The sequence below is a fragment of the Aplysia californica genome, unplaced genomic scaffold (genome assembly GCF_000002075.1).
Source record: "Aplysia californica isolate F4 #8 unplaced genomic scaffold, AplCal3.0 scaffold00395, whole genome shotgun sequence".
NCBI lineage: Eukaryota > Metazoa > Mollusca > Gastropoda > Aplysiida > Aplysiidae > Aplysia > Aplysia californica.
In genome coordinates, this window is record NW_004797665.1 from 664,382 (window position 1) to 678,212 (window position 13,831).

The following is a 13,831-nucleotide window of genomic DNA, read 5'->3' on the forward strand; positions in this document are numbered from 1 at the left end:
TGACACACACACACACACACAGAGTCGAAAAAGAATGAGTTTAATATTCTAAGTCGTTGTCAACACAATTATATAGGTTAGGGGACGGCCTGATCGGTCCGGTCTGCCAAGGCCAACCTTAGTACTACAAAGAGTTTTACGTCGCTCGCAACTGCATAGGGTCATGAGCGCGCAGGACACACAAGTCATTTTCAGTTCGGTAGGGATTAATTTTGAATTTTCCCCTGATGGCGTCCGAAGCCTACTCTTTTATAGGGTTGGGTTGATTTTAAATCAGGTCGATTTAAATCAGTTGATTTTTTAAATTTAATTGCCTTAAATTAAATGTTGGTGTTGGGACAGGTGATTGTTGGGACAGGTGACTGTATTGTTGGGACAGGTGACTGTTGGGACAGGTGACTGTTGGGACAGGTGACTGTTAGTGTTGGGACAGGTGACCCCGTAGTTCACTCGCAAGATTGTCTGGGTGTCTCCACTTTAAAAGTATCCAGAAGAACTGTCCTTTTGGACTGTAGTTCATAGGCTTGGTTTATTAAAGTTTGGAATTGAGAACGTTTGATTGTTGTTGTTTTTTAACCCCACGTTTCGCCAGGACAATCTTCCTAGAAGTTAACGACGTATTACATTACCGGTACTAAACAACAACGATAATGATGACGAAGATGGTGCAAAAGGAAGCTACAGCTACATCTTGAGGTGGAAGAGAACGATGATTATTGCTGCCATCACTAGTGAAAATTTGATCCCAAAGCAATGCAAGCACCGCAGAACTTTTACTGAAATTGAAAAAATAAAATTATGAACAATGGCTTTGGTTTTTTTCTCCAGGCATGAGTTTTTAAACCATTGGCAACGACTGTATTTTGTCTACATTGCATGTCTTGTTATGATGGTGCATGTGGCAAAAGAAGACAAAGTGGGCCACAAAATGTCGTCCCGGTTCAGTCCGAGAGATAGAAAGGAAAGTCCGATGTTCTGCACAATGCTACTTCATCTTAAGTCTCCTCCGGTGCCTCATACATCCGCCCCCCCCCCTCGACGACACACACACACACACACACACACACACACACACACACACACACACACACACACACACTGACACACACACACACACACAGAGTCGAAAAAGAATGAGTTTAATATTCTAAGTCGTTGTCAACACAATTATATAGGTTAGGGGACGGCCTGATCGGTCCGGTCTGCCAAGGCCAACCTTAGTACTACAAAGAGTTTTACGTCGCTCGCAACTGCATAGGGTCATGAGCGCGCAGGACACACAAGTCATTTTCAGTTCGGTAGGGATTAATTTTGAATTTTCCCCTGATGGCGTCCGAAGCCTACTCTTTTATAGGGTTGGGTTGATTTTAAATCAGGTCGATTTAAATCAGTTGATTTTTTAAATTTAATTGCCTTAAATTAAATGTTGGTGTTGGGACAGGTGATTGTTGGGACAGGTGACTGTATTGTTGGGAAAGGTGACTGTTGAGACAGGTGACTGTTGGGACAGGTGACTGTTAGTGTTGGGACAGGTGACTGTTGGGACAGGTGACTGTTAGTGTTGGGACAGGTGACCGCTGGTGTTGGGACAGGTGACTGTTGGGACAGGTGACTGTAGGGACAGGTGACTGTTAGTGTTGGGACAGGTGACTGTTAGTGTTGGGACAGGTGACTGTTAGTGTTGGGACAGGTGACTGTTGGTGTTGGGACAGGTGACTGTTGGTGTCGGGACAGGTAACTGTTGGTGTTGGGACAGGTGACTGTTGGTGTTGGGACAGGTGACTGTTGGTGTTGGGACAGGTGACCGTTAGTGTTGGGACAGATGACTGTTGGTGTTGGGACAGGTGACTGTTAGTCTTGGGACAGGTGACTGTTGGTGTTGGGACAGGTGACTGTTGGGACAGGTGACCGTTAGTGTTGGGACAGGTGACTGTTGGTGTTGGGACAGGTGACTGTTAGTCTTGGGACAGGTGACTGTTAGTGTTGGGATAGGTGACTGTTAGTGTTGGGACAGGTGACTGTTAGTGTTGGGACAGGTGACTGTTGGTGTTGGGACAGGTGACTGTTGGGACAGGTGACCTTTAGTGTTGGGACAGGTGACTGTTGGTGTTGGGACAGGTGACTGTTAGTCTTGGGACAGGTGACTGTTGGGACAGGTGACTGTTGGGACAGGTGACTGTTAGTGTTGGGACATGTGATTGTCAGTGTTGGGACAGGAGAATGTTGGGACAGGTGACTGTTACTGTTGGGACAGGTGACTGTTGTTAGTGTTGGGACAGGAGACTGTTACTGTTGGGACAAGTGACTGTTGGGACAGGTGACTGTTAGTGTCGGGACAGGTGAATGTTGGTGTTGGGACAGGTGACTGTTAGTGTTGGGACAGGTGAATGTTGGGGTTGGGACAGGAGACTGTTACTGTTGGGACAGGTGACTGTTGGGACAGGTGACTGTTGGGACAGGTGACTGTTAGTGTTGAGACAGGTGACTGTTAGTGTTGGGACAGGTGACTGTTGGGACAGGTGACTGTTAGTATTGGGACAGGTGACTGTTGGGACAAGTGACTGTTAGGTTGGGACAGGTGACTGTTAGTGTTGGGTCAGGTGACTGTTGAGACAGGTGACTGTTAGTGTTGGGACAGGTGACTGTTGGGACAGGTGACTGTTGGGACAGTTGACTGTTGGGACAGGTGACTGTTGGGACAGGTGACTGTTAGTGTTGGGACAGGTAACTGTTAGGTTGGGACAGGTGACTGTTAGTGTTGGGTCAGGTGACTGTTGGGACAGGTGACTGTTAGGTTGGGACAGGTGACTGTTAGTGTTGGGTCAGGTGACTGTTGGGACAGGTGACTGTTGAGACAGGTGACTGTTGGAGCAGGTTCTGCAGCACTGAACTTCTCTCATCCCAAGCACAAAATATTTTACTCGTAAGGCTTCTTAATTTATATCAGATCAAATCTGTATTAACCACTGATGTATGAGATGCCGAAGACATGACAGGGCGTAAATAAATTTGCAATAAAAATTGTAAGTACATTATGGACGGATATACGACAAAATAATAAATATTACTTTCATGAGAAAACGATTAGGTACATAAAGTCAATATCGTTTTTCAATAAATACAACAATTTGTTCTAAAGCAACATTGCAAAGAAGAGCTAATTATTAGAAGCCAAGATAAACAAATGATTCATGGTTAAAAAAATTAAACATTTTCATATAAAAAAAAATATATATAATATAATATAAATTACACTTCTATTTTTTCCAGGAGGGCACTTTGGTTTACAAAGGCAAACATGCATATATTCATACAAAAATACATATTATAAATACATACATACATAAAAACAACCATAAATACATACATAAAATACACAATATTACACAAACACAGAACAGTTTACAACCATGCCACTGTCGGTCACCACTGTGCAGCGCCCTGTATTTTGAGCTAGGGTTGTCGTGTCTTGCTCAAGGACACACCCCAGTGACCACCCATCTGATCCCTATGTCACAGACACTTGCTTGACATTACTTGAGTCTAAACTCACTACTTACTTAGCCACTGGAGCCCCCTTAGTTTTATCAAATGAGCAAATATAATAGCCCTGTTCCCAGCCATGATTCATTCCAACTGCTTTATCTTTGCCCTCCAATGGTTTACTACAAATGTGTACTATTCTCACATTTAATTCCTTTGATTCTGAACTCACTGACTGCCGGCAGTTTGTGGCTGAAACAGGTGAGGACTGCTATAATAGCTATTTGGACTAGTTTGTAAAATATTCATTGTTGGCTTCTTTGGTCGTCTGGACTGAAAATTTAAAAACCATGCTTTTAAACATTGAAAGCTGCTTATGTTGGAAATGTAGTTTACATAGTTTGTTCAATGATCCTCTGAGAAAAAATGTGTGAAGAAATGAAAAATTTTGACTAAAACAAAAACTGCTCCACCTCCTTCACTGTCTTCACTACTAGATCTGTGAGTTATGACGCGGTGGAAGCAGGTGCTCATCAATTTTGGGACATTTGGAGATATTGGTATTATCTTGAAGCTTGTTTATTAGTCTATCTTTAGATGGAAAAATAAAATAAATCTTGAACAGAAGTCGAGATATTCCCGATTGAACGAGGCGGGATCGCCGGGTTTCAGAGATAAAGTTAGTGAGAAAATGGGCTTCAAAGTTTGGTGCCTTCCATAGCTTGAGAGTCCTGGGAAACTAAAAATTTACATTTTTTGTGCCTTTAGTCAACATTTTTCAGTAAAATCCACACAAAAATGTGTTTTCAAAAGGACATACGGTGTTGAGCCAAAAAAAAAAAAAAAAGATAAAAATTGCCAAATCCGTTAAAAAATGCCGATATTTTTCATTTCATTACTTTGATGAGCGCCTGATTTCACCATGACGCCTCACATACTCATTATTATTACCATATAACATCTGTTCGACATTCTTTTCGATGCCATGCTGCAAAGCTTTCAGGGAACATTACTAACTATTTATTTTGGAATGATGAAGTCAGAATTATCCACTGCTACATACTGCAGAAGATTAAATTCTTTTGACGAAAAAAGCAACCAATAACTCTAACAACCGGAATTAGTTACGGTGTAAGGTTTGCACGGGTTCCCTATAGACTGCCAGGTCCGACTAATATCGTGTATTAGTAGGAATAAACAGGAAAATTGGACCTGACCATGGTCGGGTCAGGCAGCCTAGCACCAAAAACGCTATCCTGACATCAGTCAGAGTCAGTAGTCGGTGAGTAGGTTTATAACATTTTACCATCTAATTCTGAAGTTTTTCTCCACGTACCCATTATTTATAGATCATAGTTAAGAAATTCTACTTTTCTTTTCTGAATTTAAAAGAATTTTAAATTTTGCACTATTTGATTCTAGGAATTCATTCATTGTATGCTCCTTTAAGAAGGAGATGACTTATTTCAAAAGACTTGTCGGAATAATTCAAAGTAGTGAATATTTGTAGGGATATCACAGAAACCAAAGGTTGAATTTAAAAACAGTTATTCTGTTCTTCAAAATGACATTTACCTGCCTTGGCCCTGTAATAAGTGATGGTTTGGGTTTTTTTCAGTATAAGGGGACTATGGTCAAACTAAGCCACAGATAGCCTCATTCTAGTCTTTGCTTTTCCAAATCATTTGAATTCATACTGAAAATGTTTGCAAATGTTCTACTCCACGATCAGTGCTCCAACCCTACTTGCCAGGGCCAACTTGGCCAGCATGAAACTTGTCCAACAGACACACAAAGTACTAAATGAAATATCTTCACATTCAAATGAAAACTGAACTCATATCTTTGGTGTGGAAGGCAAAGAGCCTATCCTTTACATCACAGATGCCAGTCATCTAAATTATACCAACATGAATGCTCACATATACTATATTATACAACACTGATTACTTGTTATTTCATAGTCATGCAAATCAAAGTTCAAAGCTATCCTTGCTATAAAAGTCATGAAAGTCTTCATCTTGATCATCAATGTTATGACTTGCATTACTTGAATTTTCCACTTCAACTTCTTCAAATTCCTCATCAACATAGTCTTGCTCATCAGCATCCTTGTCACCAGCATCCTCCTGGCCCTCCTCAATGCTGCCATCATACTCTTCATCACTCTCTACTACAGACTCCTCAAAAGAGACATTCTGCTCCTCATCACCTTCTGATCCAGAAGGTTTCTGAGTAACCCGAAGATTTTCGACACGAGCCTGTCCTTTTGTACTCTTTCTGTCTGTCCCTTTTTTCCATGTTCTTCTTTCCTCAGCTCGTCTCAACAAAAAATCCTTTTTCTTTTCTATTGCATACAAAACTTTAGTCATTCCTAAAATTTTTGCTCGTTCTTTCACAGACATTATAACACTCTGCATCTCCCCTTTTTCTTCACATTCAGCTTTGGTTTCACACTGAAATGAGACAAAATTTTCAAAGTAAGAGGTAATTACAAGAATGACAAGAAAATACATAAAGATTACTATAATAGAATGATAAAAGCATATGAGTTAGTGGTATTTACCCTCTCCTCTGTGAAAGATCAAAGAATTTTTAAAAACCCAAAACATGTGACAATATTAATTATCAATATTATATTAGAGGTGAGAATAGCCAGATTCTAATACGGTTGAAGTTTACAGCCCTCAAAGACACAGAAATACACAAAAGTAAAAATACTTCTCAGCCACTTGAGAAAAGAGAGGCAAATCAACAGGATAATTGTAATTCAGTGTTGCAAGATAAACAGAAAGAAACTACAGAGGGAAAGAAACGAAGCAGCTTTTTGAAAGGTGTAAATATATACACTCAGCAATGCTCCTTGACGGTTCTTAAAGCATGTTGCATATACACAGCACAACAAATTAAGCTATATCACAAATAGAAAAATAGAGTCACAAGATACATACTACGTAAAAAGCAAATGAAGGGTGTTTAACTCATTAAACTCAAGCAGCGCTCCCAGCAGCCCAAGTTGCAACCTAAACAACGTTGCAACGTCGTTGGCCTAGTGGTTAGGCTCTCGGACTCGCAACCGTAAGGTCGTGGGTTCGAATCCCGTCAAGGGCCCGGCGTTGTGTCCTTGGGAAAGGCACTTAACACGAATTTTCCTCACTTCACCCAGGTGGGAATGGGTACCCGGCTATAGACAGTGAAAGATCTTGTCAGTTTGTTAGTGTTTGAGCGCTTAATCGGCTGCTTGCACTGTATGCTTCCCGGGAAGCTGAGAATGTTTCGGAGTGTTCTATGGTCTGCTGGGGTAATAATATAGTGTAAAGCGCATAGAGCCTGCTGCTGAGCGGGGATATGCGCTATACAAATGCTATCTATTATTATTATTATTATTATTTATTAAACTAACAAACAATTGCTCCCAGCAGCTGGTGTCATCTATGTGGGTATAATGATTGTAAGGAGCTTCTCATCTAAACACCAATAAATGTGAATAGTAATTTGTATAAAGCATCTCTGAGGCAAGCGGTACACACCTTAGTCTTATTAAGCTTAAGTTTGTTCTTTGTCTTGAGTTGAAGCACATATTGTGAAAGTAGTTTTCAAACCTTGGAAATCAATTCCAGGGTCAGTGAAAGTAAACCTACTAAACAGCAATAGTAGTTACACACCAAGTACACTCAAAATTAGGTGTCTGGAAACACTCTAACGTTATGTCTTATTAAATTATAAGTTTACACTAGAGTGAAGTTTATGAAATATGACATTGGTGCAAAATGTATATGTGAGGCAGCGTGGTGAAATCAGGCTCTCGTCAATTTTTGGGCATGTAGAGTTATTGTTATCATCTTAAAGCTTAATCACTTGTCTTTATTTGGGTGAAAAAAATATCCATTTATCTTGAATACAAGTCGAAATATTTGCGAAAGAAGGAGGTGGGGGTCACTGTTTCCAGAGGTAAAATTAGTGAGAAAATCGCCGTCAAAGATTAATTATTTCCTTAGCTTAAGAGTCCATGGTAAATGAAAATTTACATTTTTGTGCCCTTAATCAACGCTTTTCAGAAAAATCCACACAGAAATGAGTTTTTGATAAAAATTCACAAACCTGCGGAAAAAAGCAAGTTTCTTCACTTTGATTATTTTGACGAGAGCCTGATTCCACCACGCTGCCTCACAATGTGATGCAGCATGGTGAAATCAGGCGCTTGTCAAAATAATGAAATTGAAGAGTGGTTTTCCAAAACTCTGTAAGTCAGTTTTGACGAGAGCCTGATTTCATCATGATGTTTTACACATACATTTGCATTGTGTGTGTGTACAATTGTAGTGAAATCAGGCGCTTGTCAAAACTGACTTACAGAGTTTTTGAAAACCACTCTTCAATTGGAGAAGCTGGCATTTTCCGCAGGTTTTGTAATTTTTGTCAATTAAAAAAATTTTGGTTCAACACCTTTTATGTCCATTAAAGCACACATTTCTGTGTGGATTTTACTGAAAATCTTGGTTAAAGGCACGCAAAATGTAAATTTTCAGTTTCTACAGGCTCTCAAACTATGTAAACAACCAAACTTTGGCGGCCATTTTCTTGCTAATTTTACTTCTATAATCAGGCTACACCACCTCATTCAATCGATAATATCTCAACTTGTTTTCAAGATAAATGGGTATTGTTTTCACCCAAACCAAGACAAATGAACGAGCTTTAAGATTATACCAATGACTCTACACGCCCAAAAATTGACCAGCCCCTGATTCCACCACGTCGTGACACATGTATTTTTCTCAGTGGACACTTGGCCATTCTTTTTCTTGAAACTTATAATTTCTGACTGAGATAGTTTGCAACCATCACCATCAAAATGCCTTTTAATATCGAGCAGGTGATGGTAAATCATCATTGAACCAACAATACAAAAATATTTGAGAAAATTTGAGGGGACCACTAGAAGAAAGACTTTGAATTTGAACAATATACAAAAAACAGCACCTTTTTAGTCTGTCAGGGAAAAAATGTTGAGTTTGCCAATATCTTGTGTCATTTTGAAACAACTGTATCGCTATGCCCATAAAAACCTTTGGTACATTTCTGTATTACATAGCCTACTAACTGAGCAACCAGTGGCCTTGCAGCCTTTTTTCTAGCTGATTGATTGCAAATGTACTAGACCTCCATCAACAAAATTTAGACTAAGATCATTTAGCAGATGGACCACTTTGACCCTTCTAGTCAAGACAGAAGGTTGGTGTGCTCAGACCAGTATTACATCATCATAATTGTGATTTGACGTAAGAGCAAAAAAAATTAATAAAAATAGCCCAACAAGCAGAAATATGTCAATTATTATTTTGATGTACACCTGATTTCACCACCGTGGAACACATAAAATAACTTTTATATGGGCATTCATAATGGCGTTTCGAATATTACCAATTCTCTCCTGTTCCAGTCTGCACCCAGCTGAATCAGCTTCACAACAATATCCTCCTTGGCATGGTCCATTGCCACAAACATTAAATCTCTGTACTCTGGCATCAGGGGTGATAACTAAAACAAAGACATTAATAGCAACGGATACAAAATTATTATGAGATATATGCAAGAAATAAAGGCATCATGGGACACACACAAAACAAGCAGCACCAATAGGACTCAAATGAAAGCATAGGAAGGAAATAAAATTAACTCATTCGCTACGCCGATCCGTGGGGGGGGGGGCGGCACGGCTATAGTGCGGTCAGTATGCTAAGCCGCCCCCGGCGGCTCGAGAACCGACGTTCAATTTTAGCTTGGTTTCTATTCCAATCCACATATCCAAGTTAATACAAAGGCCATAATATAATGTTGACTTCCGGGTCAAGCGTTTCCACCTAAAATCGGAAGTTTTGATTCAGTTTTGAAACACTATTTCGAAGTTTTCTTCTTCTTCTTCTCAATCGCATCACACTTGAAGTCTGGTATCTGTCATAAATTGGGCCGTCCTGCTCAGTTCATCTGTCGGCCCATATAGCTTCTCTTGCAGCGTCAGTGGGGTTGGCCACGTTTCCTGTCTCAGCTCAGGGCCCTGTGTGTCTTGCAGTGCTGAAGGATGTGTTTTTTCTTCCTCATCTCCTGGCATTCCAAGACAATGGAAGGCCCTCCAGTCGCTGGGGTGGACCCCTTCGAGGCTTGGGGCCCGGCACTGCACCTGCCTGGTGGGTCCTCACAGGGCGAGCACCATATCTAAAGTTACCTACTTCAAGTGTCATTTATTGCAGTATTACTTGATATTGTGGTTCTCTAGAGTGCGCCTTGCGGCCCAATACCTCCGATTTCAGCACTCCAGCTCCAGGTCCAAGGACCTACCCTGGGAGCACAGGGAGGAATTGTTACCGGATCCCACCTGTAGCCAGGACTTATTGCGGTCCTTTTCCGCATGATGCTCCCGTCAGAGGACTCCTAGGGCATTTAATGACGTGGTAGCGCCACCTACCACCTCATCCCATCCTGGTAAGAGCATCGCCAGTTGGTCCGGGGCTGCTTATTCAATATATTCACAGCTAACCTCCATTACAGTGGCCGTTCCCTATCCGCCACCTGGGACCCGCCAGGTCGGGGATGGTCGCCCCAGCCCCGCTATTTCGAAGTTTATGCGACATTGTTTTATCGCGAAGCCCAAATTATAGCCCAGACACCAGTCTTAGTACTTTTACACAACAAAATGTAGGCCTATCATTATTTTGCTCACTAAAGAAATGTAGGACTCTTCATTATAAAGTTGATACTATTGGACACAAATTGCCAATGCACTGTAATTGAGAAATCTATATTTTTGAGTGCTAGATCTAGGCCTAGATCTAAATAGTCAAAATATTTTTTCCTCCACAACATCACTACTTTTTGGTGAAATTACTCAAAAAGTACCACTCAAGACAAGTATAGGTTTATTCCAAATGCAATTCTGAATAATTCCATATAAGATACGAGTGTTTTTTTCTGTTTGTGATCCTTTTTCAATATTATTTTTAAAAACATTTTTTTTTCAATATCGGAGGTATGGACCAAATGTACATTATGGAATATATGTAAATAACTGCACTTTTTTCAATATTTTCCTATTCTATATACAGTTATAGTTATTTTGATGCATCATTTGACTAGGTGCAAACATATTTTTTTAGTTTCACCTGAGAATATTAATTTTTTATTTTCAAAATTTATCCGCATCCAATCACAACTGTGTTGCATAATCGCCTCTTACAGGAACCAAAGTTGAAAAATACACATGTATACAGATGTATTCTACAATATGTTGATATTTATTTGTCCACAAGCCGAAAAGAATACGTAGCGAATGAGTTAAAGTGTACTTCTTCGAAATCAAATAGACCTAATATTGAAAAAACAAACATTTTAAGCATATGGAAGTGGGCACTTACACTTTTGATTTTTCTGCAAATGGAGGGAAAGCATAGCTTTTGGCTTTTTCTTGCAAAAGGCCACTTTCAAGAAAAGATCGGGGACAGAAGGAGAATAATAGAGAGGAAGAAAGATAAGTGAGGACAGAGAAAGAGAGATAAAGAGAGTGGTTTCAGAAAAACACAGTAATCAGTCACATGTGTGTGAGGCTCCTTATCTAATAGAATGGCTTTGGAATAGCAATAAAGACAGTCAAATTTTCCTTTCCTAAGTAGGACCTTTTTCTTCATGAAGGCACTCAACCTTATTAACCTCAGTAAGTCCAGCTGAATATGAGCAACTAGTCATCAGGCAATATGGATCAGTGAACAGATAGCCCTATGGGCCTAATGCACTACAGTGCGTATGTCTTGCAGGGGACATAGATGGAAAATCAGAATGAATTTACTTGAAAAAGAAGTTCTTGTGAAGTTTTAAACTGAAATTAACATGTGTTAAAAAATACATCATTTGAAATTTTTAAAAATTTATCATAAAATAAAGTTTGAAAAGTATAATCCATGATATAGAGATCTATATTTCAACAGTTTTGTGACAGAACGCTACACATCCATTATTCCAGTTTTCAGAAAAATAAAGATTTCTGTTCTTTACCTATAGATCTATACTGAATGAACTTGAGCAACAGAATTTTTAGAGTCAACATAAAGATTCAGTTCCTTTTAATTGAAGAAATCTCCACACATTCGTAGACAAAATATGACATATCCAAATTACAATAATATGGAAGGGCTGGACATTCCGTCAATAAACTGTTGTCAATCACAAGCAGAGTCACGTGACTAAAACAAAGAGCTCAATTAGTGCGCAAGGTTCGTCAAAAAAGGTTCATCACTCTTGTCACGTTTGATCAAACAAGTGTCACTTTCTGCAGTTCCTCAAAGAGGAAACATCGCATTTTGTGAAAAAGACATTGACTTTAGAATGTGCCACACTTTTTTCAATACAATGGTGTTAGTTTCAGCCAAACTTTGAAATTGGCGTTTGTCACGTTCATTTCTACAAAAACTACAGATTTTCTTTTACACAAAAACTGAGATATTTCATTAAACCCTATCCGTACATCGTGTTTTACTATTGTATCCATACAACGTGAGGAACTCTGTGCCACCACTATCTAAAGAGGAAAATAACTCGTTAATCTGATCCGTACGCTTTGCACAGCAGTCTGTCAAAATTATTTTTTGAGAAATGCTGAAAGTTTCAAAGAGATCATCCTACTAGAAGTATTCTAAAATGTGAAGAATACAACCCCGGGGGTACAAAATGACCAAAGGGCGTATGGATAGGGTTAAGAAAAGAAATAAGTAGAGATTTTATTTTTCTAAAATACAACAGACTTACTAAGGCAGCAAATAAAGGCACTGGATACTTGAAATTGCGAACAGCCATATTGAAATGTTTCAAAGTTTTCCCTCTGTACTTCATCAAGTGACAAAGTTCCTCATACTGAAAGAAGATCAAATAGTCATTCAAATAAATATACGAGAATAGAAATAAATCATGAAGAAATATTGATTACTTATTTACTTGCCAAATATGAGACCCTGAGCAAATTTGTTAACAAATTATTATTGACATTCATTGACAATGTATTTATTTCACAAAACAATGTTAATTAAGTTTCAGCGCCTCTCTCGTCCATTGTTCATCTCATGAACACAAATACATCTCCATCATTAACATCGATGAGTAGGTACTATGTTTGCCCCAGATAGAATCACTCTGAAGAGTGAATTTGTTGACACATTAATTTTCCCCAAACATCGCGCTCTTATTCAAGCCAATCTCCTGAACTGACATCACACACTGGGTTGGTAGGGCCTACACGTCACACAGGGTTGCATCAGACTGTGAACAGGTCAGTGTTTTGTCTCCCTGACGACCACAGCTGTCTTTCATCTCCCTGCCTGAATTTGCTTGACAGGATGGATTTTAAATTGGCGCTGTCACAACACAATGATGAGTTATGACATAAGCCTTGAGCTTGGTCAGAGAAGGAAAGCTATAAAGTTTGGACACGTTATGGTTAAGGGGCAGAGCAATGGGATCGATGTGGGTCTTGAGACTCCAGATTGGATAAGTGTAAATGGTATGCCTCATGCCATTGTGACTGGTCATCAAGCCTAAAAATTTGTTGCACGCCATGAGTTATAAACCCACCCAGAGGTCACATTAGTTCAAAATAAGGGGAGATAAATTTACCAAAAGAAAGGATTAAATACAAAACTGCCGTTCTCTGTTTTAAATGTATAAATGATAGTGCACCTTTTTATCTTAAAACATTCCTGGAATTATATAATCCACCTAGAGCCCTTAGATCAGCCTCTGACAATCTAATTCTTAAAACTCCAAAACAAAACTACAAAACATACGGCGGGCATTCCTTTTTGTTCTTTGGTCCCCAGGTATGGAACAAACTCCCATATAAAATAAGATCTGCCCCAACAATTTCCATTTTCAAAAATCAGCTGAAGCATTTTTTATTCACAAAAGCATACCTGTCATAATGATGTACTGTGATATATATGCATGTGTATGCCAGACTGTGAGACTGGAGAAATAGCGAGTGAGAATGAGAGAGAGAAAAAGAGAGAGAAAAAGAGAGAGATAGAGAGAGAAAAGAGAGAGAAAAGAGAGAGATAGCGAGAGAGGGAGAGAGAAAGAGAGAGAGATAGAGGGAGAGGGAGAGAGAGAGGGGGAGAGAGAGAGAGGGGGAGAGAGAGAGAGAGAGAGAGAGAGAGAGAGAGAGAGAGAGAGAGAGAGAGAACGGAAATGTTTTTTTATCTGTATAGAATTAATGTTTTAATTAATGTTTCTAGTTACTCACGTTTCAACTGTATTTTGACTGTTCGTGAATTTATATTGCATTGTATATTTTTAGTGAACACATTTT

At 39.4% G+C, this 13,831-nt stretch overlaps 1 protein-coding gene across 2 annotated transcripts in view; it reads right to left on the reverse strand.

Annotated features, from left to right (window-relative positions):
* Positions 1–4,329: 4,329 nt before the first annotated feature.
* The window catches only part of LOC101860591, a 63,799-nt gene continuing 54,297 nt past the window's right edge, over positions 4,330–13,831 (reverse strand). For both annotated transcript variants that reach the window (XM_005103903.3, XM_013085667.2), the window contains 3 exons: positions 12,280–12,384; positions 8,908–9,024; positions 4,330–5,939 (listed from right to left, as the gene is read on the reverse strand). In XM_005103903.3, coding sequence (XP_005103960.1) covers positions 5,457–5,939; positions 8,908–9,024; positions 12,280–12,384 — 705 coding nt within the window. In that variant the 3' untranslated portion in view covers positions 4,330–5,456. The remainder of the gene's footprint in view (positions 5,940–8,907; positions 9,025–12,279; positions 12,385–13,831) is intronic.